The sequence below is a fragment of the Typopeltis vanoorti genome, chromosome 9 (genome assembly GCF_054136105.1).
Source record: "Typopeltis vanoorti isolate ZY-2024b chromosome 9, IOZ_Tvanoo_1.0, whole genome shotgun sequence".
In the NCBI taxonomy this organism is placed as follows: Eukaryota; Metazoa; Arthropoda; class Arachnida; order Uropygi; family Thelyphonidae; genus Typopeltis; species Typopeltis vanoorti.
Genome location: NC_143557.1, coordinates 64125999 through 64151283, shown reverse-complemented (window position 1 = coordinate 64151283; position 25285 = coordinate 64125999). Strand labels below are relative to the sequence as shown.

The 25285-nt window shown below is 38.1% G+C and overlaps 1 protein-coding gene across 1 annotated transcript in view; it reads right to left on the bottom strand.

The window, feature by feature from the left end:
- Positions 1-12126: 12126 nt before the first annotated feature.
- The window catches only part of LOC150103096 (alpha-1,6-mannosyl-glycoprotein 4-beta-N-acetylglucosaminyltransferase-like), a 127589-nt gene continuing 114430 nt past the window's right edge, over positions 12127-25285 (bottom strand). Inside the window, exon 4 of the mRNA XM_090398090.1 lies at positions 12127-13368. Coding sequence (XP_090254216.1) covers positions 12127-13368 — 1242 coding nt within the window. The remainder of the gene's footprint in view (positions 13369-25285) is intronic.

Genomic DNA, 25285 nt, shown 5'->3' with positions numbered 1-25285 from the left:
GGGCACTTTCACCAACTGGAGGCAATGTGGTCAACTTGACTGGAAGATAATTTCAAGTGGAATTATATGGGGAAATGGACAATGAAACTTATTTGTGCCTATGGTCACACAGAAGATTCACATAAGGAAGTGGAGGAATTTTTCAAGTTAATTAAGAAGGCAGCCGACAAAGAAAATGAAAAACTGATCCTTATTGAAAATCTAAAGAGCAGTGTAAGAAATGAGTCATACAGCATATAGAAAGATTTTGGAAAAATTTGGAGAAAAGGCCAAGGAGAAATGAGCAAAGAAAAGAGGTGTACTGTAAAAGAATGTTGGGTGGCAGCTGTACGTGTTCCAATGGGTTTAGTACAGGGTGGAGGAATTATTGATGCTGTTTCAGATGAACATTTCCTGTGAAAGTATTTATAGAATATACAGATTGCAGAGGCCAAGTGTCTATGTGAAAGTGAGGGGAGCGAGTTGGTGAGGGATGGGTCATTTATTAGTCTAACTGCTCTCCTCTGTATTGAGTCGAACATTTTGAGGGTGCTTTTTGGAGTCCCACTCCAGGTGTGAGAGTGGTATTTGAGAGTTGGGCGGATTTGTGACTTGTATAGTGTTAACAGCTATTTAGGGGTGAAGTAACTTCTTAAGCGAAAGAGAAAACCTAGTTTTTTGGAAGCTGTGGATGCAATGGTTGTGATGTGTTTATGCCAGGAGAGGCTTGATGTCAAGGTAATTCCGAGAAGAGAAATTTCGTCTTGTCTGTGAATTTGAGTGTCATCGAAAACAATGCTGGTTGAAAATAGTTCTTTTTTTGCGAAAAATAAGACAGAACTGGGTTTTACTAGCGTTGAAGTTGACAAGGTTGTCTGAGCCCCATTGGCAGATGGCTTGGAGGTCAGAATTAAGGGCAGCAGTGGTTGATGTTCTGTGGGTTGAAGTGAGTTGTGTAGAGTAGAGTTTGTCAAATGAAAGGGGGGAATGTAATGTGCTGTCATCTGCAAAACTGTGTATTGGGTTAGAGGTCAACTGAAGTAGGTCACTGATATATAGAAGGAAGAGGGTTGGTGAGAGAACTGAACCTTGAGGGACCGCAGCATTAGTTGGATGGTAAGAGGATAGGGAGCCATCTACCATCACACATAGTGTGTGTCCAGACAGGAAGCTGGCAATCCATCTGCAGAAGTCCTGAGGCAGTCCAAATGATGGGAGTTTGCTTAGTAAGCCTTTGCCTTTGTGTCAGACTCGGTCAAAAGTTTGGAGATATCTAGTGCAACTACTTGAGATTCACCAAATTTTTCCATAGCGTTTGTCCAGTGATGGGTGATGCATGAGAGTAGATCTACTGTTGAACGGCTTTGACGGAATCCATACTGGTGGTTGCATAATAGTCGGGTGCTTTCAAGGTAGATTAGGAGTTGACAGTTGATGATTTTCTCCATTACTTTTGATAGGACTGAGGTGATTGAGATGGGGGCGGTAGTTAGATGGCAGTGATTTGTCACCCTTTGTAGGAATGGGTTGAATATGGGCCAATTTCCAGATTTGGGGATATATACCAGTGGAGTAAGAGAGTGTTTACAGGTGGCATAGGATAGGAGTCAGTTTAGATGCACAGACCTTCAGGATAAATGGAGGAATTCCATCTGGGCCAGGAGACTTTTTAGTGTCTAATTTAGACAGCAGGTTTGTGATGTCTTTTTGGCAAAAGGATACAGTGAGCATTGTATGTTGGGCAGTTGGAATGACTGGAGGGCATTTGCCATTGTCAGTTATGTGTGCATTGGAGGCAAAGTGTGATGCCCGGATATTAACTTTTTCTATGGGTGATGTTGCAATTGAGCCATCTGGGTATGAGAGAAGTGGGAATAGTGTAGGGCAAAAGTTACGGCCAATTGCCTTGGCAAGAGACCAAAAGGCACGGCTGCCGTTTGGACAGGCTGCAAGCTTCCTGCTTTTGGCCCGTTCAAATTCTGTTTTGGAAGTATTGATAATTTTCTTGCATTTATTACGGGCTTCAGTATAGGTATTGAATGAGGATGGGGTTCTTGATTTGAGCCAGTTGTAGTATGCCTGATTCTTCATTTGTACAGCCTTGGAACATTTTTTGGATAACCAGGGTTTAGTTAGGGGACGGCAGGTCTGAGTAGTGTGGGGAATATATGTTTTCATGCCAGTGAGGATCACTTTGGTGATGAATTCAGTGCATACGTTTGAACTGGAAGACCGGAAACAATAATCTAACCATGGGAATGAAGCATAGTAGTCTCAGAGACTGTCCTATTTGGCACTGTTATAATGCCAAACTACTCTTGTGTGGGAGTGACAGTGTAAGCATTGTTGCATGGGGCAGGAGATGAGCACTAAGTTGTGGTCAGAATTGCCCATGGGGGGGCTCATTACATTCACTGCATATTTGGAGGGGTCATTAGTAAGGAAGAGATCTAGGGTATTTGGGGAGTGGTTTGGGTTATCTGGTATTCTGGTTGGTTTTTGAACAATTTGTGTGAGGTCATTGGTGACTGCAAATATTTCAGCATCTCTGCCTGCAGGATCTGTATAACTGGAAGAGGAAAGCCAATTGGTGTTATGGACATTGAAATCACCCAGGAGGATGATTTCAACATCGATCAATCAACTAAATCTCCCTAAATCAACTTTTAGGGAGAGGAAATGAAAGAGCTCAGAGTGATTGGTGGTATTAAGAGAGCGATAGAGACAGTAGCTGAATTTGACTGAGTGGGGGAGGGGGGGGTTATCTTCAACCAAAGAAGGTTGAAGTCGGGTGATTCTAAGTTAGTTGTTCTCTGGCAGAGTATGTCAGAGCGGATATACGCACAGATGTCTCCCTTGGGTGGAAAGGAGTTAAATAATGTATAGTTAAGAAGGTTGAGATGAATAGTGCTGGGGGAAGGTGAGATTTGAGTTTCTGTTAAGAAGAGTAGGTGGGTGTTTGGTGGACTGCAGATGGTAGTGGATGCTATTAAGGTTGGAGTTGAGGCCGCGGATGTTGGTGAAGTGGATATGCAAGGTTCTGTGAGGCATGGATTTGACCCCGAGGGTCTTGCACATTTCCTATGCAGTGTCTGCATGCTGGTGTCCTTGGTGGCTGCTAGTGGCATTACTTGGTTTTTGTACAAGTTTGGATTGTTTTTAGTCTATCACCCAATTGTTGTCTCCATTTTGGCATTTTTCTTCTACTTGTCTTCAGAGTTGGCGTCTTTTTTCTCTCTGGGCAAAGGTTAAATTGGGTCAAGCACGTATGGATGACTTGGGGCAAAGTGTCCTTTTGCTTGTTGTTTATCGCTGTTATAAATTTGGTTGTGTTTATTGGTGAGTCACAGGTCACTTTTACGAGACATGGATAGTTTATTCCGTCCTTTCTTTTGTTTATGGGTCCGATAATGGCATTTGGCAATATTTCTGGGATTGAAATTGCATTCTTCTGCAAGTTTGCATGCCTTCTTTTAGGGAATTACCATTTTCTCTCAGAAAGTTGAGGATAACAGCGTTGAATTTCCTGTTTTCGTCCTCGAGCGACTCGTATACCGATGATGTGATTAGGTCACGAAGTTCGTTTGCAGGCATGGGTACTGATCATTGAGCATCTCGAGCTTGGTTTCCAACTTTCCAATTTTGGAGGAGAAGGTATCGATCATGATATTAAGCTGTTGCTCGAGATTTGCGACTCTTTTGCCTAGGTTTAGTATCTGTTTTACAGAAGGGAGGCACATCATACAGAAGTAGGGCTGGTTTAGATCTGTGAAAAGCTTGTGCGGCGATTCATTTATTTTCGCACAAGAAATATGTATCCAGTTGCAGCAGAAATCGCACAATATACTTTTTTTTTCCTTCTTTGACTTCAGTTTCACAGTGGCAGCATTTCGTAATGTCATTCGATTTGTTGGTGGTCGGTGACGCTACGCTAACGGGACTCAAGGTTCTGTTGTTGGCTTTTGTTACCGCCATCTTTATTTCGGACAGTAGGCGTAGCACTTTCACGTGGCGGTTTTTTAGTTGTAAAATATAGCAGTTTTAATGGACTATGGGTACTTACGATTTCTGCTGTAGTAATCGGCTGCTTGGTACCTTCTGCTACTTTTCCGTTTGCTGCTTATTTTGTACAAGAAACACTTGCACTTACGATAAAAATGCGGGAACACAAATTAAATGTTACTTATTCACTGGCGCCATCTATCTTGCTGCATTTCTGTGATACGGACTTGTCGTTAGCAGGGCTCAACAGATAAATTAGCCAAGCAAATGGGAAATAGTGATTTTAATTACAACAATATACACTGTGATGATGAGATAGCATCCAGAAGTAAAGAAAATTAGATTCTTGAGCTTTTGAGGGACAACTACCTCAGGCAATATGTAACAGAGGGCACATGAAGACTGAGGGTCTTGGATATGATCATCTCATCAGAAGATGTTACAAATTAATGATCAAACTTCCCTCTAGTTGGTGAGAGTGATCATGTAGTGATTACCTAGGTGGTTGCCAAACATGTGAGGACTTCTGTGAGTAAAGGGAATATGTGGAACTGCAAGGCTAGTGATTATGAGAAACTCAGGAGACAGATTGTAGCTGTAGCATGGAATGAGGAGTTGGGTGGAAAGGAGATCAGTGCTGTTTGGGTGATATTCAAGAATTATCTAGTAGAAGCAATGAATGTATTCCTAAGGTCAGAAGGTTAAATAAGGTGGGTGTGAAACGGATGAATAAAGAGATTAAGCATGCAATATAGAGAACAAAAAGCATTACAAAGGCAACATAAGAGGAGTGGTAATAATTAATTCCATGAGGAATACAAAGATAAAAGTTCAATATATAAATGGCAGTTAGCTGATGAAGAAAAAAAAAATCCTAGGGAGTTCATTATGTAGCCAGCAGAAAAAAAAGAATGATTATGATAGGATGGCACTGACTGGAGAAAATAGTATAACGACAACTGCTGCTACAGAGGATACAGTTCAGATATTAAATGAGCAGTTCATAAAGATCTTTCATCCTCATGAATGTGACATCATGGAGAGTTTGAGAGTAGTAGATAATGAGGAGGAGAGACAGGCTGACTGAGTGAGGAAGAAGTATATAGGGAATTAAGCAAACTTTATATTAATAAGGCTGTGGGACTTGGACATCTGCCTTGACATATTTGTTTAATATAAGTATTACGTTAGGTCAAGGTTCAAAGGAACAGAAGGAAGGCTAGATTGTACCTCTTCATAAAGGAGGTGACAGAATTCCAGCATCAAATTATTGGTCAATCTGTGTGTCAGGTTGTGGAGAATCAGGATTCAGAATTGGGTTGACAAGAATGGTATTAGCTTTGATGAACAGCACAGATTTGCTAAAGGAAGGTCATGTTTTAGTAATCTACTTACTTATTACAATAAGGTGACAGCAGCACTGGATGCGAGAGATGGATACACAGTAGTATGCTTAGACTTTGCAAAGGCTTTTGATAGATTATCGCATGATAAGTTGCTAGTCAAACTAAAGTGGATGGGGTTGGATATTAGACTAGTGCACTGAATTGAAGATTGGCTGTCTGATATGTATCAACAACTTGTGTATGGGGGAGCAACATCCCAGAAGAGGAAAGTAACTAGTGATATGTGTCGGGGGGGGCTGTTTTAGAGCTACTACTGTTTAACCTGTTTGTTAATGATATTGGGGAAGATTTGAATTGGGATATAGTAGTTGTTTGCAGATGATGCAAAGTTGGGATGAACTGTGAGGAGTAGAGCCTTACAAAAACACTTGAATAGACTGATGAGTGAATGGGCACAGGAGTGGGGATGCCAGTTCAATGTTGTGAAATGTAAGGTTTTAAAATTTAAAAAACAAAGATAGGATGTCTTGGTAGGGATATATTCTTGGAGGTGGAGGAAATAAGAGATCTGTGGGTGATGGATAAGGATCTAAAATTTAGAGGACACTGACTCGGAGAAGAAAAGAAATTCTAGTTTCACTGTATTAGGCCATATACAGATCACTGTGCACAGATTTGGTCACCTGGCTTTCAAAAAAGGATGAAAAGATATTGGAAAGGGTCCAGAGGTGATTGACTAAAGTAATTTCCAGTCTCTGGAATGGTGAGTATGAAGAAAGGTTGAGAAGATGCAATTTGCAAAGTCTAATGGATAACAGAATGATGGAGACCTAAAAGTGAGTAAGGGGTTGTTATAGGATCAATGTTGAAAAGGTTTTATAGAAAACAGTGGGAGATCGGGGGAGAACCAGAGGTCATCCCTAGAAGCTGTATGGCAGGGGAGTGAGAAGTAGGGTTTTTTTTGTGGATTATTTGCATGGAGTTGTGAATTATTAGAATGCATTGCCTGAGAGCATAGCATCTGCAGAGAATTTGAATGTGTTTAAGGCACAGTACAATGAGCTATATGTATGACAAAAGGGACCTCCTAGATGAGCCTGTGACTCCATGGGGTCTTAGGGTTGTAATAATAATTAAGGAGAAAAAAAAACTAGTAAAAGATTTAAAGGTGGAAAGGCAGCTGGAGTAGAGGATATTCGACCAGAAATGCTCAAATATAGATATATGAAGGTTTTGCAGTGGCTAGACTGGATAATTCAGAAGGCTGAACTCCAGATGATTGGAAGAGAGCTTTCATAGTTCTCATCTACAAAAAAGCAGAATAAAACTGAATGTGAGAATATCTCTAATAAGTGTTATAGGTTAAATTTTTGCAAAGCATACTCAACAAGAGACTAAGAAAAATTGTGGAAAAGAAACTTGAGCAAGTAGGTTTCATGCCAAGAGGTTATAAGTACTTCTCCACTTTTGTTAGTCATCATACCACCTTAGACTGACTCTGCTCACACATTCTTGAATGCTAACAATGCCAAGTTCCTTCCAAATATCCTCACTTAAAATATGATTCTGCCATTGATGCCATCTGTCTCCCCCTCCCCACCACCACCACCAAATTTGTTTAAAACTTAAGTACAAGGATCTGTACTTAAGGTTTGTAGATCCAGAAAACAGAATACAACAAGGTGCTCAGAGGAAAAGCTTTTTCTAAATGCTACAATTATGTGGTGTAAATGGAACATTATATCAAGCAACAGTCTATATTTGAGTTGTAAGGATGGATGGCATTAGGAAAGAGAGTGGCATTAAATCTGATATTAGAATCAGGGATATCAAACTGTTTTTATGCAGATAATGTTGTACTTATAAATAAATCCACTGTAAGTTTCCAGGATTCTCTTACCAAACTGAATATCAACAATAAAAAGACCAAAACTATGAAAATTGCCAGAAATGTAGAAAATTTCAACTGAATTCTTAGTGGAGAACATTTTATATAATGGAATGGTGACCCATTCCATCTTCGGAGAGAATGTATACACTTGTGTAAACGAATGTATAAAGGTGAAAGACAATCACAAACATCCATGCCATGGCAGGATTCAAACCTGCAGCCTTTTAGCTTGTGAGCAGATATGCTAACCACTCAGCCAACCAGGCCAGTGGAGAACATATGAAGAAATAAAATATTTCATCTATTTAGGCGTGTTCAAACCAATTTTAAGTTATTGATCTGAGAGTTGGGTTAGAAATAATGCATTTGATCAAACACTACAGACCATGGATATGAGAATTTTGAAAAACTATTTTTGGGGGGGGGGGGGGGAAACAGATGGAATCAATGGCAGAATCATATTTAAAGTGAGGATATTTGGAAGGAACTTGGCATTGCTAGCATTCAAGAATGTGTGAGCAGAGTCAATCTAAGGTGGTATGGTGACTAACAGACGTGGAGAAAAAAAAGTTAGCAAAACAAGGTTTAATGCTAAGATGGCAAGAAAAAGACCCAGCAGAAGACCATGGTATAGGTGTACTGATTGTCAGAAATGCCCTAGACAACCAAAATATTATATCAACAATATGAGAAGATGGAGATAGAGTAGAAAGTGTTAACAAGGTGGCAGTGAAAAATAGATTAAGTTTTGATATAAATTATTAGAGTATTTGCTTTAAATTTACAGGGAGTCTAATCTCATTGACTGTGGATTATTTTTAGTATATTTGTCAGTGTCCTTTATTCTGTGTATCAATAATGGCAGCTGCCATAATTCAATTTGTCAATACATTATCATCCAGGCCACTCCATTTAAGGAGTACATTTTACACAGTGTACTACAAAATTTTGTGGCATGTCTGCATAAAATAGGAAGTTCTAAGCAACATGGATATTAGCATTACTGACTTTGGCAGTGGTGTGTTCAGAAGTGAGTGAATGCCGACAGAGAGAGAGATGCATAGCATGATGAAGAAGATGAGTGTCAGAAAAGGAGATAAGATTAGGAAGTGTAGCAGATTTGGAGGGTGATTATGACTGGATGGGTGAACGGCAAGCAATAATAGATTGCTTGGGGAGAAAGAGAGAGGTACTGAAAGAAGAACTCAAACATGAAGAATGAGTCTGGAGGAAATAATAATAATAGAAACATTGACAATGCATTCATGTTTCTTAATACAAAATGCCAGGAGTATCTGGAACAAGGGAGATGAATTGGTGACTTTGATAGCCTCAGAAGAGAGAAAAAGAGTGAGGTACGCAGGTGAGCAAGGATAATATGGAGATTCAATGATTTGTGGAGTGCAAAATAGAATGCCAGCAGAGTGCTTGCCAGAAGGAACAATGAGCAATGTAATTATGACAATTAAGCAAAGTGAAAGTGTGGATGAGATGATTATGATGGTAAATACAACTGACCTACGCAGTGGTGTGAATCAAATGGCAAAAGATCTGAGGTTAATGCTTGAGATTGTATGGCAGAAGAGTGTGAGAGGGAAGATAGTGAGGGTGTTACCCAGGTATGATAATGCAGAGTGATGAGAACATCAATAATGAAAAGCAAAATAGCAAGAATGTATCAAAAGAGCTGTATCAAGAATATCAAAACAACTTTCTTTTTAGTGCATGGAAAACTAGATGGTAGCAGGTGGCACACCTTTTGACATAAAAAAGGTGGCACACCTTTTGGTAACTCCTATAGGTAAAGATGACCTCGCTATTGCTTCTGCCTGGTATCTCCACCTCTGGGCCTGGCTTCCACTGAAGAGACCTCAATAAAGGTCGAAACTAGTCTGGGTAGTGGCCAATCCCTTAATGCATAACATTATACATATCCGCAAGGAGATGTGTTTTGCATTATGGGAGATACTGGGATAGGAGTGATGTTAGCTTGGTCCACCTTTGCTATGAGTTTCCCGGTGTTGTACTACCTTATCCCAGTAAGGTAGTACAACACCTACCTTACCCCAGTAAGTAGTACAACACCATATTCAGTCCTGGAGATATTTTCAGGTGCAACCTTTGTTTGCTCACACTTGGATAAAGGATTAAACTAAATTTATTATAGATGGTAGCAGGGTTGGCCTCTTATAAGATAGTCACTTGGGAGAAAGGGAATGCATGATGTAATATAGAATCCAGTGGAGTCTGGAGGAAATAATAATAAGAATAGAAACACTGACAATGCATTCATGTTTCTTGATACAAATGCCAGGAGTATCAGGAACAAGGGAGATGAATTGATGACATTGATAGCCTCAGCCTGTCCAAAGATTATTAGGATCAGTGAAAAATTGTTGACAAAAGATGATATACTAACAGGAACAGAAGTAGAAGGGTATAACATATTTCAGCAGGATAGGAAGAGCAGACGTGATGATAGAGTATTACTTTTGTTAACTGATAAATTGTGTTCTCTCAGAGTGGAGGATTTGGAGGGAAATGGCATTAATGATTTTGGGAACATGAGGTGAAGGTGGGAAGGACAGGATATTTAGCAGAATTCTGCAATAAGCCAGGGAATACACAGTTTGAGGAGCAGGAAATGTTTAGACAGTTGAGTTTGGCAGGTGTGCAAACCGAGTGATCATTATGGAAGATTTTAACTACAGCAATATAAATTGGGAAGAGGAAATAGCATTTAGTAGAAAGGGAATGGAATTTCTGGAATTCTTGAGGGACAAATGTCTTAGGAAACATGTAGTAAAAGGCACATTGGGTTCAAGAGTTTTGGAGTTGGTCATAGCATCAGAGGATCTGACTGTAACTGAGATGACATCCCTGTGTGTAAGCAAATCCTAAGTGTAAAACATTAAGGGTTTTGTGCAAACCCTTCATGCACAAACAGAGTCTGTGCATGAAGACTGAGAAGAATATAATTACTTATTAAGTATTATATACTAAGCATCCATTGTTTGAGACAGAAACACCCAAGAATCTTGTGACCTGAATGGCAACAGTTGCAATGAATGGAGTATAAATCTAGTATAATGAATTTGAATAAACATGCAATTAACTGTTGCTGTCTTGACTTTTATTGTATTACCTCCTTAGTGGGTTGTACAACTGCTATTTTGAATAATGAATTTTTATATGGTGGGACAAGGGGGTGATTGGGGTTGAGTTTACTGAACCAAGAGGGACAGCAGACCAAAAGTGATGGGAACCACTGTGCTAAATGAAAAACTTTCTCATAGTGTAGATTAAACCTCAAGAATATCATTGTTGCCAAAAAATGAATATTGAAACTGATAAAGAACAGACTGAAGAAGTGGAAAAATTAACCAAATTCGAGAATATAATTCATGGAAATAGGGGATATAAAAGGGAGGGGGAAATATATATATATACACACCATTACAATAACCCGTAATAATAATAATATTATTATGGGTATCTCCATGGAGTCAGTAGACTCATTGTGGGAGACCCAAACTAGCAAAACAATATCTGTCATATCTCTTCTTGAATTCATTTACAGACGAAGAGCTCACAACTAAGTCAGGCAATGAATTCCACTCATTCACCACCCTCCAGGCAAAAAAACCTTGTTCTGACACCTTTGTTAACCACACTCTTCTTTAATTTCCAGGGATGACCTCTTGTTCTTCCATCACTATCACACAGCTGAAACATTTCCTATGCATCAATCCTATAAAAACCTTTCAGTAATTTAAATGTTTCTATCATATCCCCTCTTTTTCGCCTATCAACCAATCTCTGCAATCCACAAACTCTCAATCTATCAATGTAGGGAGCATTTTTTACATCACTCACGAACTTGGTCACTCTTCTCTGAACCCTCTCCACAGCCTCCTCATCTTCAAGGAATCCAGGTGACCAGACCTGAGCACAGTAATCCAAATGTGGAAGTATCAACGCTTTATAAAGGGGAATAATAACCTCTTTATCTCTGGATGTCAGTGTGTTCCTCAACAACCAAGTAATCCTATGTGCAATCTTGGACACGTTAGCAATGTGTCCTCTGAACTTCATCTCCCTATCTACCAACACCCCTAAGTCCCTAGCCTCATCAATCTCTTGGAATATACCTTTCCATCAATGCAGTACACAGCTGGTAATCTTTTAATCCCAAAATACCACTGAAAATGAGAGAGACTTCTAGTTACACTAATGGATTTCATGATGATGGCCTATGATAGTGAACAAATACTACAACCACATTTCTTTTCAGACTTTGTGAAGACAGAAGCGAAAGAAAAAAAATACGTGAAAAATTTGTGTGAAATGCCCCCAATAGTCTTAAGAATTATAGGTAGAAAGAAGACGGGTAACTAATGCAAAGTTTTGTGTAATGTCCTAATTACATACATAGCCATGAAAATTTTGGAGGCAACCATAAATTAAAACTACAAGAAACCAGACCCTGTGAACCTAAGGAAAATACTCTTTCCTGCAATTCCATATTTTTTGTTTTCCTTGCTAAATATCTATTTTTGAATTACCAAAAATTTACACCCTCATTATGTATTTAAACAAGGTAAAAAAATATGGAGTTGCAAGAAAGAGTATTTTCTTTAGGTCCACATGATCTAGTTTTCTTGAGGTGTTTTAAACTCTTTAAATTAGCTGTTTTTGTATGAAGATACTATCAATAACTAAAATTCATTGCAGGAATGAAATCTACTAAAATGATATTGCTAAATTACGATATTTCTTTCATCAGGAACATATTCTCCCCTTCTTAAAGGAAAGGATGAGAAGATCCACACACCTTTGGATCCAGATGCAATCTACACAAGCAATATACTGTGTGTGCGCATGTGTGTTATATTTTTTAATTTTCCATTAGATAAATATTGCAATTTCTTTGATAATAAGCCAGTTATTTTGACTTTTTAAGACTTTAATTCGAATGCAGTGCAAAGGATTTTTTGTGGTGACATTAACATCTACTTGTCCCTTATGAAATTCACTAATGACTGCAAAATTTTCACAATCAGCTTTTCTGTCACTAGCCATTCTTTTAAAATGGGAACTAATCTCCAAATTACCACTATTTAATATATCATTTGGGTATTTGTCATTACCAGTTTCAATAAAAATTCTCTTAACGTTCACTGCATAATGAAATATTATATCAAATGTGTCTCCTTCTTTAAGGAAGTTGCCCCAAAAATATCCATAAGCAGAACTATATGCTAGCTCTGGATAAAAAGTTTCATAAATATGAATAGTAGTTGCAAGATCTGCTAATGGATTGGAAATCTGAAATCGGCGTGTTGCTTTTGTAAAACTATCATCTTTTAACTTCTGTACTTTACCATCTAGTGAGGAAAAATAACCAACATGTTGAAATATACTAGGCACCCTCCTTGTCACCACACTGCGATTAGGCACTAATAGGTCAATAAACTGAAGTATCAGTAAGTCTACAGGTTTCTCACTGTAAAATAAAACCAAAAAATTGACTAAACGTTCAAGGTCTTCACATTTAAGAAGTCTACCTATGATAAAGAATCCTGAGAAGGCAAGTGAAATCCATTCTCCATGATGAATTCTAATAAAATCTTTAATAGCTGTAACATAACGATAAGACACAAGAACATCATCTTCTAAAATCAAAAAATATTCTGACATCTTCATCCCATAGCTGAAAAGAAATGCAAAATCAATAACCTGTTTAGCTCTCCAATGAACCCGTTTCTCCGAGTCATGATAAGTTCGTCTCAAGTGATGTAATTCCGGATAAATGTTAGGGACAGTATGAATAATTTGTAGGAATCCTGAGTCAATATATGTCTTAAAATTTTGAGCAATTTCTTTGGCACGTTTCTGACATAATGCAGGATCGTTATCTGCTAATAAAACAACAACAGTTACATTTTGCCTTTCTTCTTCCAGAGATTCATCAATTAATGACTGCAGCGTTTGTAATAGATAATTATGTTTAGTTTGGCTAACACTTGGAATACCAATAGTTAAAAATCTGCTGTTATTATGAGGATGGCCATACAGGACAGACTGATTAACGAGAGAAATGAAGTTATTTAAGGAGAATCTTGACATTATAATACTATTCTTTGTCACCTATAACAAATAATAATAATAATAAAATTATATACATAAACATTTATATGTACACACACACACACACACACACACACATATATATATATATATATATATATCCAAGTATGTTTTAATACAATAGCAAAAAAGCTTAAAAATATCAGTAATCAAATAACACTAAAACAATAATGCCCAAAATGGCAGCATGTGGGGATGGATCCTGCCTATAATATAGTTCTATCTGTTCCACAGCAAGATTTATACATTTTCTATAATTATTGATTTTGCTATATGTTTTGCTTACTCAAGAATTACTAAAATTATGTAAAAGTGTGACATATTTAAAACACCAAACCTTTTATTATTATTATTATTATTATTATTATTATTAACCTCCATGGAGTCAGCAGACTCATTGTGGGAGGTCCACTTAATTACAACCATGTCTACCATATTGAAGCTTGAAATCATTTACATTTCCTGCCTTCACAATGCATTTTAACACCGTGTTCCACTCACCAACAACTCTCCATGTAAAAAAATCTGCATCTCACACTTTTCTTCACCACACGAGGATCGGCTGAGGGAATGTGGACTGCAGAGTTTGGTGGAGAAGAAGGAGAGGTGATATGATTGAGACTTTTAAACTGTTGAGAGGTGGTTACAGGGTTGACACTGGGGGAGTTCTTTCGCTTGGTTGAACAGCAGGAAGGAGTGATGACAAGAGGCCATCCCTGGAAGTTACGAAAGGAAACTGTGAGCAAGAGGATGAGGAGTGGTTTCTTTGCATGGAGGGTGGTTGAACCGTGGAATGCATTGCCTGATGGAGTGGTGAGAGCAAGAATGGTCAATGAGTTTAAGGAGTGGTATGATAGACTTTGTTTTGCTTAGGGGGGACCTCCCCTCGATGAGTCTTGACAGACTTTATGTTCTTAGGAAGGACCTCCCACAAGGAGTCTTTTGACTCCATGGAAGCCTGAATAATAATAATAATAATAATAACCTTCTGGGAATGGCGTCTCACTCCACCACACTTTTTATAATCTCTTCTGTATTAATCTAATAAAATTCCTTCACTAACTTGAAGGTCTATATAATATCACCACTCATATCCTCCATACTTTGCAATCTACATTTTCTCAATGATTTTGCATAACTAACATTCCAGAGTCTGATATTTAGTCATTCAACTCTGGATCCCTAGTGTTTCCAAATCACAGTGAAAACTGGGTGACTAAATCTAAGTCACAAAAGTCCACATATAGACTGACGAATGCCTTATATAGAGGCACCACCACTACCTCCACAACCTGTACTTCTTATCCTAGCTGAAATATGATTCTCTGTACTCCAAAGTGCAGCATCTTGCAGTTTTTAATATTGAACTACAGCCTCACTAATCTGTCCAAGGTAAAAGACTATTCAAATCTTCCTGTAGGGAATTAATGTCAGCAATACTGATAATTCAACCTAACTTTGCACCATCAGCAAACATTTGATCCCCACACATGAAATTTTAACCTGGGCTCCTTTACAATATAAGATTTTGTAATCTTATGTATAGCTCTATATACAGGGTGTTCGGGATAAATTTGACATATTTATAATTAATTATATTTTTCCGTAAGTTACATGTATTAACACACACTTCTCTTCATTTAAAAGTTTGGACCCTTCTTCATTCACATACAAGATGTCAGAAAGGATGGATAGCTGGAACCCACCTGAATCATGGAAGAGAATAACTTGTATCATGATGATTCGTGCCCGCCATCAAAATAAGGATATTACGACTGCTGCCCAATGCTCCCTGAATACAGTAAAAACAATCAGGCATGAACTAGAGACTTGCAATGGTGACTACGAGGATGTAGCAAGAAGAAAGATCCCTAGCAGACGATCTGATTGCGTTCATACAGCAGAATTCCTCGCAAATCTGCAGGAACAGGTGTTGAAGAACCCTGGCATTGGATTTCGGGCTTTGTTCGTGGAGTTGCTAACTGTAGTCAAGCCCTGGATAACAAGGGTAGACAATGGTAGGCCGTATGTATGGCAGCAGGATTCGGCCCCTTGCCACACCTCTGGGAAAAGTCAAAAATGGTTGTCTGAAAATTTCTACGACTTCACCAGTCCAAATGTTTGGCCTCCAAACTCCCCAGACCTTAACCCCATGGATTATTTTGTATGGGGCGCAGTTGAAAAAGACACCAATCGCACTTCCAGTAATACAAAAGCCCAGTTAATGGATAAAATTAAAACAGTTTTTGCGGCCCTTCCCAGGGAGACTGTAGCATCAGCTTGTTCGAGGTTCCGAAGCAGAATTGAAGCTGTGATCGATGCTAATGGTGGTTATTTTGAGTAAATCTTGTTGATAGTATTGTAATTAACTCTGCCTGTAATGTTTTTTTGTCAATTCATTAAATTTAATAGATACAAAGAAGATTTTCTTTTTCCTTACGAAACTGTCAAATTTATCCCGAACACCCTGTATTTCAAAATATTAGAAATAACTGGTACAGTTCAATAACATATATGTTATTTAAAAACAACCAGAACAATAACTTTGAGCTGCATCCTTCATCCAAAGCTTCTGCAATATTGGTAATCCCATCCTCATATACAGCCCTTTGCAAATCAGGTTTCAGACCAGTTTGAAATTGAAAAAAAAAAAAAATACTGTACAGTTTTTTTTCAATAAATTCAACCCCTCTCCCTTTTTTTCATTTTAAAAGACTACTAAATTAATCAGTTTGCCATAAAATCTAGCATGCTTTTCCTTTGCATTTGTGCATACAAAAATGAAATATCCTTTCTAGAAATTTAGCCCAAGCTCAAGCTTTTTTTAGGATATTCTCCAACTGACACTTTTTAAAATTTTATAAGTCCAAACTTGTTCCAGCCTTCCATAAGCATGAATAAAAATCTCTGCTTTACCCTGCACTCTGGCTTTAAAACAAGCAGAAATTGATTATCTCACCATTTTCCAATATTTTTTTCTGCAGTTTGAGGTGGAGGGGAGGGGACTTCATTACATTCTCCGCTAAAATTCTGAAGTGTCAGGTTAGTATGTTTTGAGAACTCATCATTCCCCAATGCACTGCATACTGGCCTTCTGTTCAATAGTTATAGCTAAGTCAAAAACAATACTAAAAAGAGGAAAGTTTCTTAATTTTTCTCACTTCATTTATTATTTAAAATTAAAACTTAAATAGTAACCCATTATGCATGTAGAAAGACTTATGTGTTCATCATACATGCTGATTAATTTTGATGGTATATATCAGAACACAGACTGATAAGTAAATAATTACTTTATTGACTTATTGCTGATATTTCATTGATAGATGAGAGTAGCCAATTTGACATACTCTCATCCATTCACCCAAGGATAGCATCTCTTCCCTTATCACATCCAGGAGTCTATGAGGTACCCTGTTCATGTGATCAAGCTTACTATGGTCAAAGAGGAAGACTGTGGGCATCCGCCTCATTGAACATAGAAAATACATCTGGCACTATCGCTATGGCAAGTCGGGTCTAGCAGACCACACAGGATCAACTGGAAGAAAACTAAACTACTGCACAGAAGCTTTTACAAGTCAGAGAGATTGTTCTTAGAATCAACAGATGCCTTGAAACATACTCTGAACCTCAACTAGTATGGCTGTATAAATTTGCCTAAGTTTTGGGAGACAGTCATCTTAAGACATAATACCTGTTATCTCTCACATTTTTTTTTTAACATAGAGGGAGCCTAATTAGGACTTTAGTCTTTGTGTTGTAGCTACAATTGTTCTAACTAGTCCCATTGTTACACCAGATTGTTGTTGTCTTGTGCACTGTGACAAATTTTTTTTTTATGCTCTGAAGATGCTGGTTAGAATACCAGCAAAATATAGCAATAAGTCAATAAATTAATTATTTATTTATCAGTCTATGTTCTAATATATACTGTCAAAATTAATCAACAAGTAACTCATTATGTCAACTGCACGTTTCTGTCAGTTGTGTGCTTGTAGCGTAGTTTTATCCACATAATTAGGTTCAGTGAAATGAAAACAGCACAAAGAAATAAATAAACACATTTAATAATTCCAATATTTCATCTGTCATGAGGACACCTTCTGGGATACAATATAAAAATTGTAATAACATACACAGAACCATACAATAAGTGTGGAGGATATTAAACTAGAAGTCTAAATTCCTGTGTGTGGGAGGGGTGAGGGGGTTGCTAGTAAATAACTAGTGTTAGCTGTTAAGTGGGGAGGTCTAAGAATTAATGTTTTCCAAATCTTGAAGAAGTTTAGCACAACCATATTTATTTAGATTTGGCCAGTTTTTTAAATCTGCTGTTCCAAAAAAAAAAAAAAAAAGTCTAAAAGTCTCATCACTAAAAAGCAGTGAAGCATAGTAGTTTTTTTTCCCCCGTCCAATTCTGTGCAAGCCATTTAAGGCACTGTCAGATAAACTTGACTGATCATAGTTTTGACAGCAAGATCTGTTCTTGCTCTCACCACTCTATCAGGCAGTACATTCCACAGTTCAACCACCCTACATGCAAAGAAACCACTATTAAACCCTCTTGCTCACAGCTTCCTTTCGTAACTTCCAGTGATGAACCCTTGTTATCACTCCTTCCCACTGTTCCACCAAGTGAAAGAACTCCCCAATGTCAACCCTGTAACTACCTCCCAACAGTTTAAAAGTATCAATCATATCACCTCTCCTTCTCTCTACCAAACTCTGCAGTCCACATTCCCTCAGCCGATCCTCATAACTAACATTGTACAGTCCTGAAACTATCTTTGTTATCCGACTCTGTACCCTTTCCACAGTTAATTTATCCCCTTCAAATCCTGGGGACCAAATTTGAGAACAATAGTCTAAGTGTAGTCTGATCAGGGTCTTACACAATGGAATGATAACTCTTATCTCTGCAGGTCAGTGTCCTCAGTATTGCAGCAATCCTCTAGGTTACCTTCACTACCTTTGCAATATGTTCCCTGAATTTCAGGTTTCTATCAATCATCACCCCCCCCAGATCTCTTGTCTCCCCTACTTCTTCCAGTACAGCTCCTCCAATTGTGTATACAATCTCCCATCGATGTATACCAAACTTCAAGATTTTACATTCTGCTGCATTAAACTGACACCCCCATTCATTTGCCCATCTGTCTAGTTTATTCAAATCCTCTTGCAGGGCTACAAAATCTGCACTATTACTAATAACCATTCCCAGCTTCACATCATCAGCAAACAACTGAATATCCCCCCCCTCACAATCCACTGACAATGCCATTGATATAAAGATATTGGCAGATGTCCCAACTTACCCATAATATGCGGTTACAAGAGTTATAGTTACAAGAGAAATGAACCTCGCACACACCTGAAAAAGACAGGAGAGAGAGTGAACCTATTAAACCAGTACAGTGATACCTCGGCTAACCAGTGACCCTGCTAACGAAGATTTGTTTTGCTGTTTTTCGGACTCGGCTAATGAACATGGATTCCGTTAATGAATGTTTTAGTGGATGCGCGTGCGCTAACATAAAGCAGCAAACATGAACGGTCGGGCCATTCCAGGAGCTTATCTTTTCCATCTGTATGTATGTGACAAAGAAATGAGCTGACCACATCACATAGGGGAGACCCACCAACCCGACTGGGTTGTTTACGTTCGAGACAACAAGAAGTGAGATGCCTCATACCACTGTCAGTACAGTGCAAGTTCCGTGTGGCTGTGAATGCGAGAGGTAAGTGTGATAGCATTTATTCTTTACTTGGCTAAATTCTACTATGAGGGATTAATTTATAATTAGTAAATTCTATTCTTATCTAATTAAATAAAGAATATGCCATATGTCATGATAACTAATATTTAAGGAATTGACAGCGTATACTAGAAATATAAATTAAATAAACTTTAATATATACTTTCCGATATTTCGGCAAACGTCACGTTGCCATCTTCCTGGGAACTTAATACAAAGACACATGCACACAAGTACTAAAAACAGCAAATGAAACTGAAGCTAGGAAGCTAACGTTTTCCTAAAGTCCTGATGGTGCCCCCTGGCGGGCTATATTGGTAGTTCTTGGCCTTTGGGCTGAAGTTCTTCTGATAAAAGTTTCCCAAATTTGGGGCAGTCTCATGCATCCAAATTTGTTGAGGTTTAGCATGTTCCTAAGGGCCGAGGCTGATTCCATGAATAGTCTTTCGTACTTGAACTTGCTGCGGTGTATTACTGTGGTTTTCGTCCATCTTATTCTGTGGCGAGTATCCAGAGGGTTGTCTGCAAACCCAGAGTGGCTGTACTGGTGAAATCGGATGTAATCCTTGTGTTCTGAGATTCTGATATTTGCTTTGTGATGTGATTTAGTTCAGTGGTTAGGGCTTGATCATTTGAACAGATTACTTTTGCCCTGTTGAATAATGTCTTAATAACTCCATATTGTTGTGAGGGGGGGGGGGGGGTGATGGGATTGTTGGTGAATGTATCTGCCTGTATGGGTGGGTTTTCTATAAACCGAGAAAACCAAGGTTCCATCAGGTTGGCGGGTGACTAGTGTGTCTAGGAAGGGGAGGTTATTGTTTTCCTCTTTTTCCAGGGTGAACTTGATTCTAGGATGTTGGTTGTTTAAGTGTGTTAGGAAGGAGAGGAGTGAATCCGGGCCATGTGGCCAAATAGCAAAAACATCATCAACATAGCGAAGCCATATGGTAGGTTTTTGTGGGGCTGAGTTTAAGGCTTTCTCTTCAAACGTCTCCATGAAGAAGTTGGCCAAGGGTGGGGAAAGTGGTGAACCCATGTCTCCTCTATCTGTTTGTAGAATTTTTCCTGCCAAACGAAATAGCCTGAGTCCATTGTAAACTGAAATAGGGCTGAGATATCGGAAGGAAATTTAGCTTGGATTAGCTCTAAGGTTTCTTTGAGGGGGGACATTCGTGAATAGGGAGGAGACATCAAAACTGACCATTATGTTGTTATGTTGGAGTGTAAGGTTTTCTATACTGGCTTTGAAGTGGGCTGAGTTGTTTTATGTGTGATGGTGTGTTGCCAGTATAGTGTGAGAGCGCTTTGGCTAAATGCTTGGCTAGTTTGTAAGTGGGGGAATCAATGCCATCCACTATGGGACATAATGGCACATTTTCTTTGTGTATTTTTGGGAGCCCATATATGCGGAGGGGTCTAGAGTTATAGGGTTTTAGTCTGTTGGTAATCTCCACAGGCCAAGAAGTGACCTTCTTAAGGAGCCTATGGAGTTTTCTAATTTGTGAGTTGGTGGGATTGTAATCAATGGGGAGGTAAGTGGAACGATCTAATAGTAAAGCCTTGAGCTTACCTGTGTAGTCTTTAAGATTGAGTACCACAGTGGCGTTCCCCTTATCCGCTTTGGTGATCACTATTTCTTTGTTTCTCTTCAATTCTTGTAGTGACTTGTATTCACTAATGGATATGTTGGATTTTGGAGGTTTTGCTTTATTGTACATCCAATCTGATATCGTTGCCGATGTGGTTTGGAAGTTGGCGAATCCCGCGTTCAATTTGGATCATTAATTCCTTGGCCGGTAATTTCTTAGGAGCAATGGTGAAGTTGTGACCATGTGACAAAGCGTTGAGTGCTTCAGGCTTCAAGGTAGCTGAAGAAAGGTTAACTACAGTGTTGGTTTGTAGTTTAGGTTTGGACGCCGAGTTCTTTATTAATTTATCAAACTTGTTGATATGTCGGCTCCGTATTCGTTCAAATTCTTTTTTAGCTGCAGTACACGAGACGTAATGTAGGATGGACCAAAGCTCGTGATTAAGCGTATGTGAAAGCTCATTTTCTAGCACTAAAATAGCTCTGTTTATGTCGGCTAGGGAACCGCGTGTAGCGTTAATTTGCTCCCGAAGTAATGCCTGGCTTGCCCGGTTGTAAATACGGAGAGCTTTCTGTGAGACGAAGCGGTGTTTAAATTTTACACAGTTCGGGATGACTTGATTATCCCGGCAGCGTTTTAGGAATGCCAGAAAGTAAGTTTAGGAAAGTATATATTAAAGTTTATTTAATTTATATTTCTAGTATATGCTGTCAATTCCTTAAATATTAGTTATCATGTTTAACCAGCATATAAGCCTCTCAACAAGCTATATGTCATATTTCTTTTATACTTTCCAAGAAAAAAAATTTCTTGACAATGGGTGCAAAAAAAAGTAAGCGACACACCCAAGGGAAGCAGAAAGTTGATCACAATTGAGCAAAAGAAAGAAATAATTTCAGCATATGAAAGAGGAGTCAGAATTGTGGATTTAGCAGTCAAGCATGGCATAGCATCATCATCATCATCAATAGCTACAATTTTGAAGGAGGAGGAGGAGGAGATTAAGGCAGCTTCAGTTGCAGCTGGTGTGAAGACCTTGGCCTCTCAATCGATGGTCTGTGAATGAAGAAATGGAAAAGCTTCTGATGATCTGGATAAATGAGTGTCAAATAGCTGGTGACACTATGACTCAAGAGATGATCTGCAGCAAAGCCAGAATGATTTATGAAAATTTGAAGAAAAATGTGGCAGGACACAGTACAGCAGAGGAAGAATTCAAAGGAAGCAGAGGATGATTTGAGAAGTTCAAGAGAAGGTCAAGGATCGATCCATAGTGTAATTAGACATGGAGAAGGAGCCAGTGCAAATAAAAAGGAGGCTGAGAAGTTTGTTAGAGAATTTCAGGAGTGGACCATTATTCACGGATACAAGCCAGAACAAGTGTTTAATTGTGATGAAACTGGGTTGTTCTGGAAGCAAATGTACAAAAGAACTTTCCATCACAAAAGAAGAGAAGTGTATGCCAGGGTATAAACCTATGAAAGATAGAATAACTCTTTTATTTTGTGCTAATGCAAATGGTGAGCTCAAAATTAAACCAATGTTGGTCTACCACTCTGAGACACCAAGAATTTTCAAGAAGGAGAATGTTTGCAAGCCCGTGCTTAGTGTTTATTGGAAGTCAAACACCAAGGCATGGGTAACAAGAAGCATATTCACAGAGTGGATTGTGGAGGTGTTTGGGCCCATGGTGAAAAAGTACCTAAGAGAAGAAAACTTGCCTGAAAAGGCTGTGCTTCTTCTGGACAATGCTCCAGGGCATCCACCAGGATTGAAAGAAGATTTGGAGGCAGAATTTAACTTCATCAAGATAAAATTTCTTCCTGCAAACACCACATCTATTTTGCAACCCATGGACCAACAGGTCATATCAAACTTTAAGAAATTGCATACAAAACACATGTTCCAAAGATGTTTTGATGCAACTTCATTTACCAGTCTGACTCTGAGGGAATTCTGGAAGAATCAGTATCATATCCTTCATGCTATTCAAGTCATTGCCATGACATGGGACGAAGTGTCAGTTAGGACACTTAATGCTGCCTGGAAAAAAAAAGTTATGGCCAGACTGCTGCAAGGCTGGGGAACTTGCTGCTGAAAATGCTGACATTGTAGATAAGATAGTCTCCTTGGGCAAAGCATTACATTTGGAGGTAAATAAAGAAGATGTAGAAGAATTACTTGAAGAACATTCAAAAGATCTGACAACAGAAGATCCTGAAGAGTTGAAAAAGCACTGAATCAGAAAGAGTGCTCATCAGAGGAGGAGGACAGAAATAAAAAGGGAAGAATGCCAACAGGCGACATTAAAAAATGCTGCACTACTGGGAAGAGTTTCAGTCTTGGCTACAAAGTGGCATCCCAACAAAGCTGAAATGAACAGATTTTGTGCCTTGGTTGAAGAAAAGTTGAAGAATCACTTTAAAAACATTCTGAAAAAAAAGAGAAGTTCAATGAACTTTGGACAGATTTTTGACTTCTCCTTTAGCAAAGAGACAGAGGCCAGCTACTGAAGAAGAGGAGACTTATATTGAATAAACTTTGAAAATTTGGAAGAATAGTAAAAACATTGTGTACATATTTTCAGTTTAATAAAGTGTATATAATAGTGTAAAGACTGTCAGTTTTTCATTCTACTTTCCATTCTCCTTCATCTAATTGGGTAGCTGTTCATCTCAGCCTTTGGTGAGTGTTTGCCCTTTTATAGTGTGCTTTTTACTATTTTATAAAACTAATCTTTGAATAGTAGGCAACATTCAGAACGAATTAAACGATTTTCTATAGAAACCTACGGGAAATCACGTTTCGGCTAATGAATGTGATTCTGAAACGAATTATCTTTGTTAGCCGAGGTATCACTGTACTTGATTTTTTTTTTGTGTTGTTTTCATTCCATTAAACCTAATTATGAGCTTAAATTAGCAGCTAATCCTTAATATAACATTAGTTTTGTCCAGTTAATAAAACTAATTTGTATCCAAGTGACTTGTTAATATAATATTTTTATTGAATTCCCCCCCCCCCCCCAACACAAACACACACCAAAGCCAGTAATCATTACAGTAGGCCCTCGGATTTAATGGACTAATTTGGGTAAGGGGTATCTGCTATTGCCAAAAAGTCTGTTAAATCAAATGTATTAAAATGTTATTATAACGAGGAGTACTCAACCTGGCCATGGTCACAGGTGCATTCGAGATTGGGAAGACAGTGGTGGGCTCCAATATTTTTTCTATGAAAATTATACTTGCTTATCATATCAAATGATAACAATTAACAAATTAACTATGGAAGTAGGATAAATACACATGCAACATTTATTATACAACTAAATTAAACCATTGCACAATAAGCAAAGACATTTCTCTTTACTCTGGATAAAACAATAGTCTTCTTCCCAATCATTGTTGAATTTATAGGTTCGTTGTTTTTTATTTAAATTACTCATTTTGGGGCAAAATTTTTAAACATGAGAAAATAGTGTATGGTCAAAGTGTGCCGACAACACTGGTGACATCCCTCAAGTGCACGGTTGCCAGTAGACTATATACATAAAACATATGCACAAAATTGGCACCAGTAACACTCGCAATCAAAGACAGAGGAATTACAAAATGTTTGTAATATAACATAAATGTTAACATCTTTTATGATTTCAATAAATATTATTACTAGGAGGAGACTTATATTTTCCAGTTTTAATTTTATTTTTTCCTTATTTAATAACTGACAGCAGATGCATGCACAAATGCACCCACAGATATAGGGATGAGAACCGCTGTTATAATGTATAATTATGAATAAAATATTATTATAATATACATTGAGTAATTTATACACACCACTAAAACATCATTAAAATCGTAAAAAATAAATTCATGAAAGGAACCAAACTTCATGTTAACTACACACATCAAAAACTATACAATGTAACAATTGAGTGTTTCCACCATTTTTTTTTCCCCTTAAAGCTCATACAATGTTTTCAATGTGTACATTAGTTGTTTTTTATTTTTTAGATCCATTTTAGAGGGGGGGGGATACTTTAAAAATCTTAAACATCACTAAATAAAAAATATACAAAACACGTTAAAAAGAGATACATATTATTTAATTGAAAGAATTACAATTTTCAGAGTTGGAAATACAACTGTCATATGGAGGGAGAGGTGTTAATTCCTTGCTGGTAGGTTCTGGGGAAACAGATCCATTTGATGAAGTGATCTTGAAGAAACCAAGTTTCATTTGTCTTACACTCTGGCGCTGCTTCCTTATTACTGCAGATCAAAATTCTCTCAAATGTTTGTAATAAGGAGGCAGTAAACACACATTTAATTCTCTCATCCCTACTAACTAATCTCTCAATACTAGGGAGAGCAGGTGCATTATGTAGCAGCAAAACCACCTTTATTTCATAAGAAGGAATTTTCAGTACCTCTGTCTGGTAGCATCGCACATCAGTTATAAACTGGTTAAAGGACCAGTCACAGAAAATATCTATTGTAAACCAGGCATTTTTTGAGTGGGAATATATCACCAATAACTGGTTCATTAAATCATTTAAAG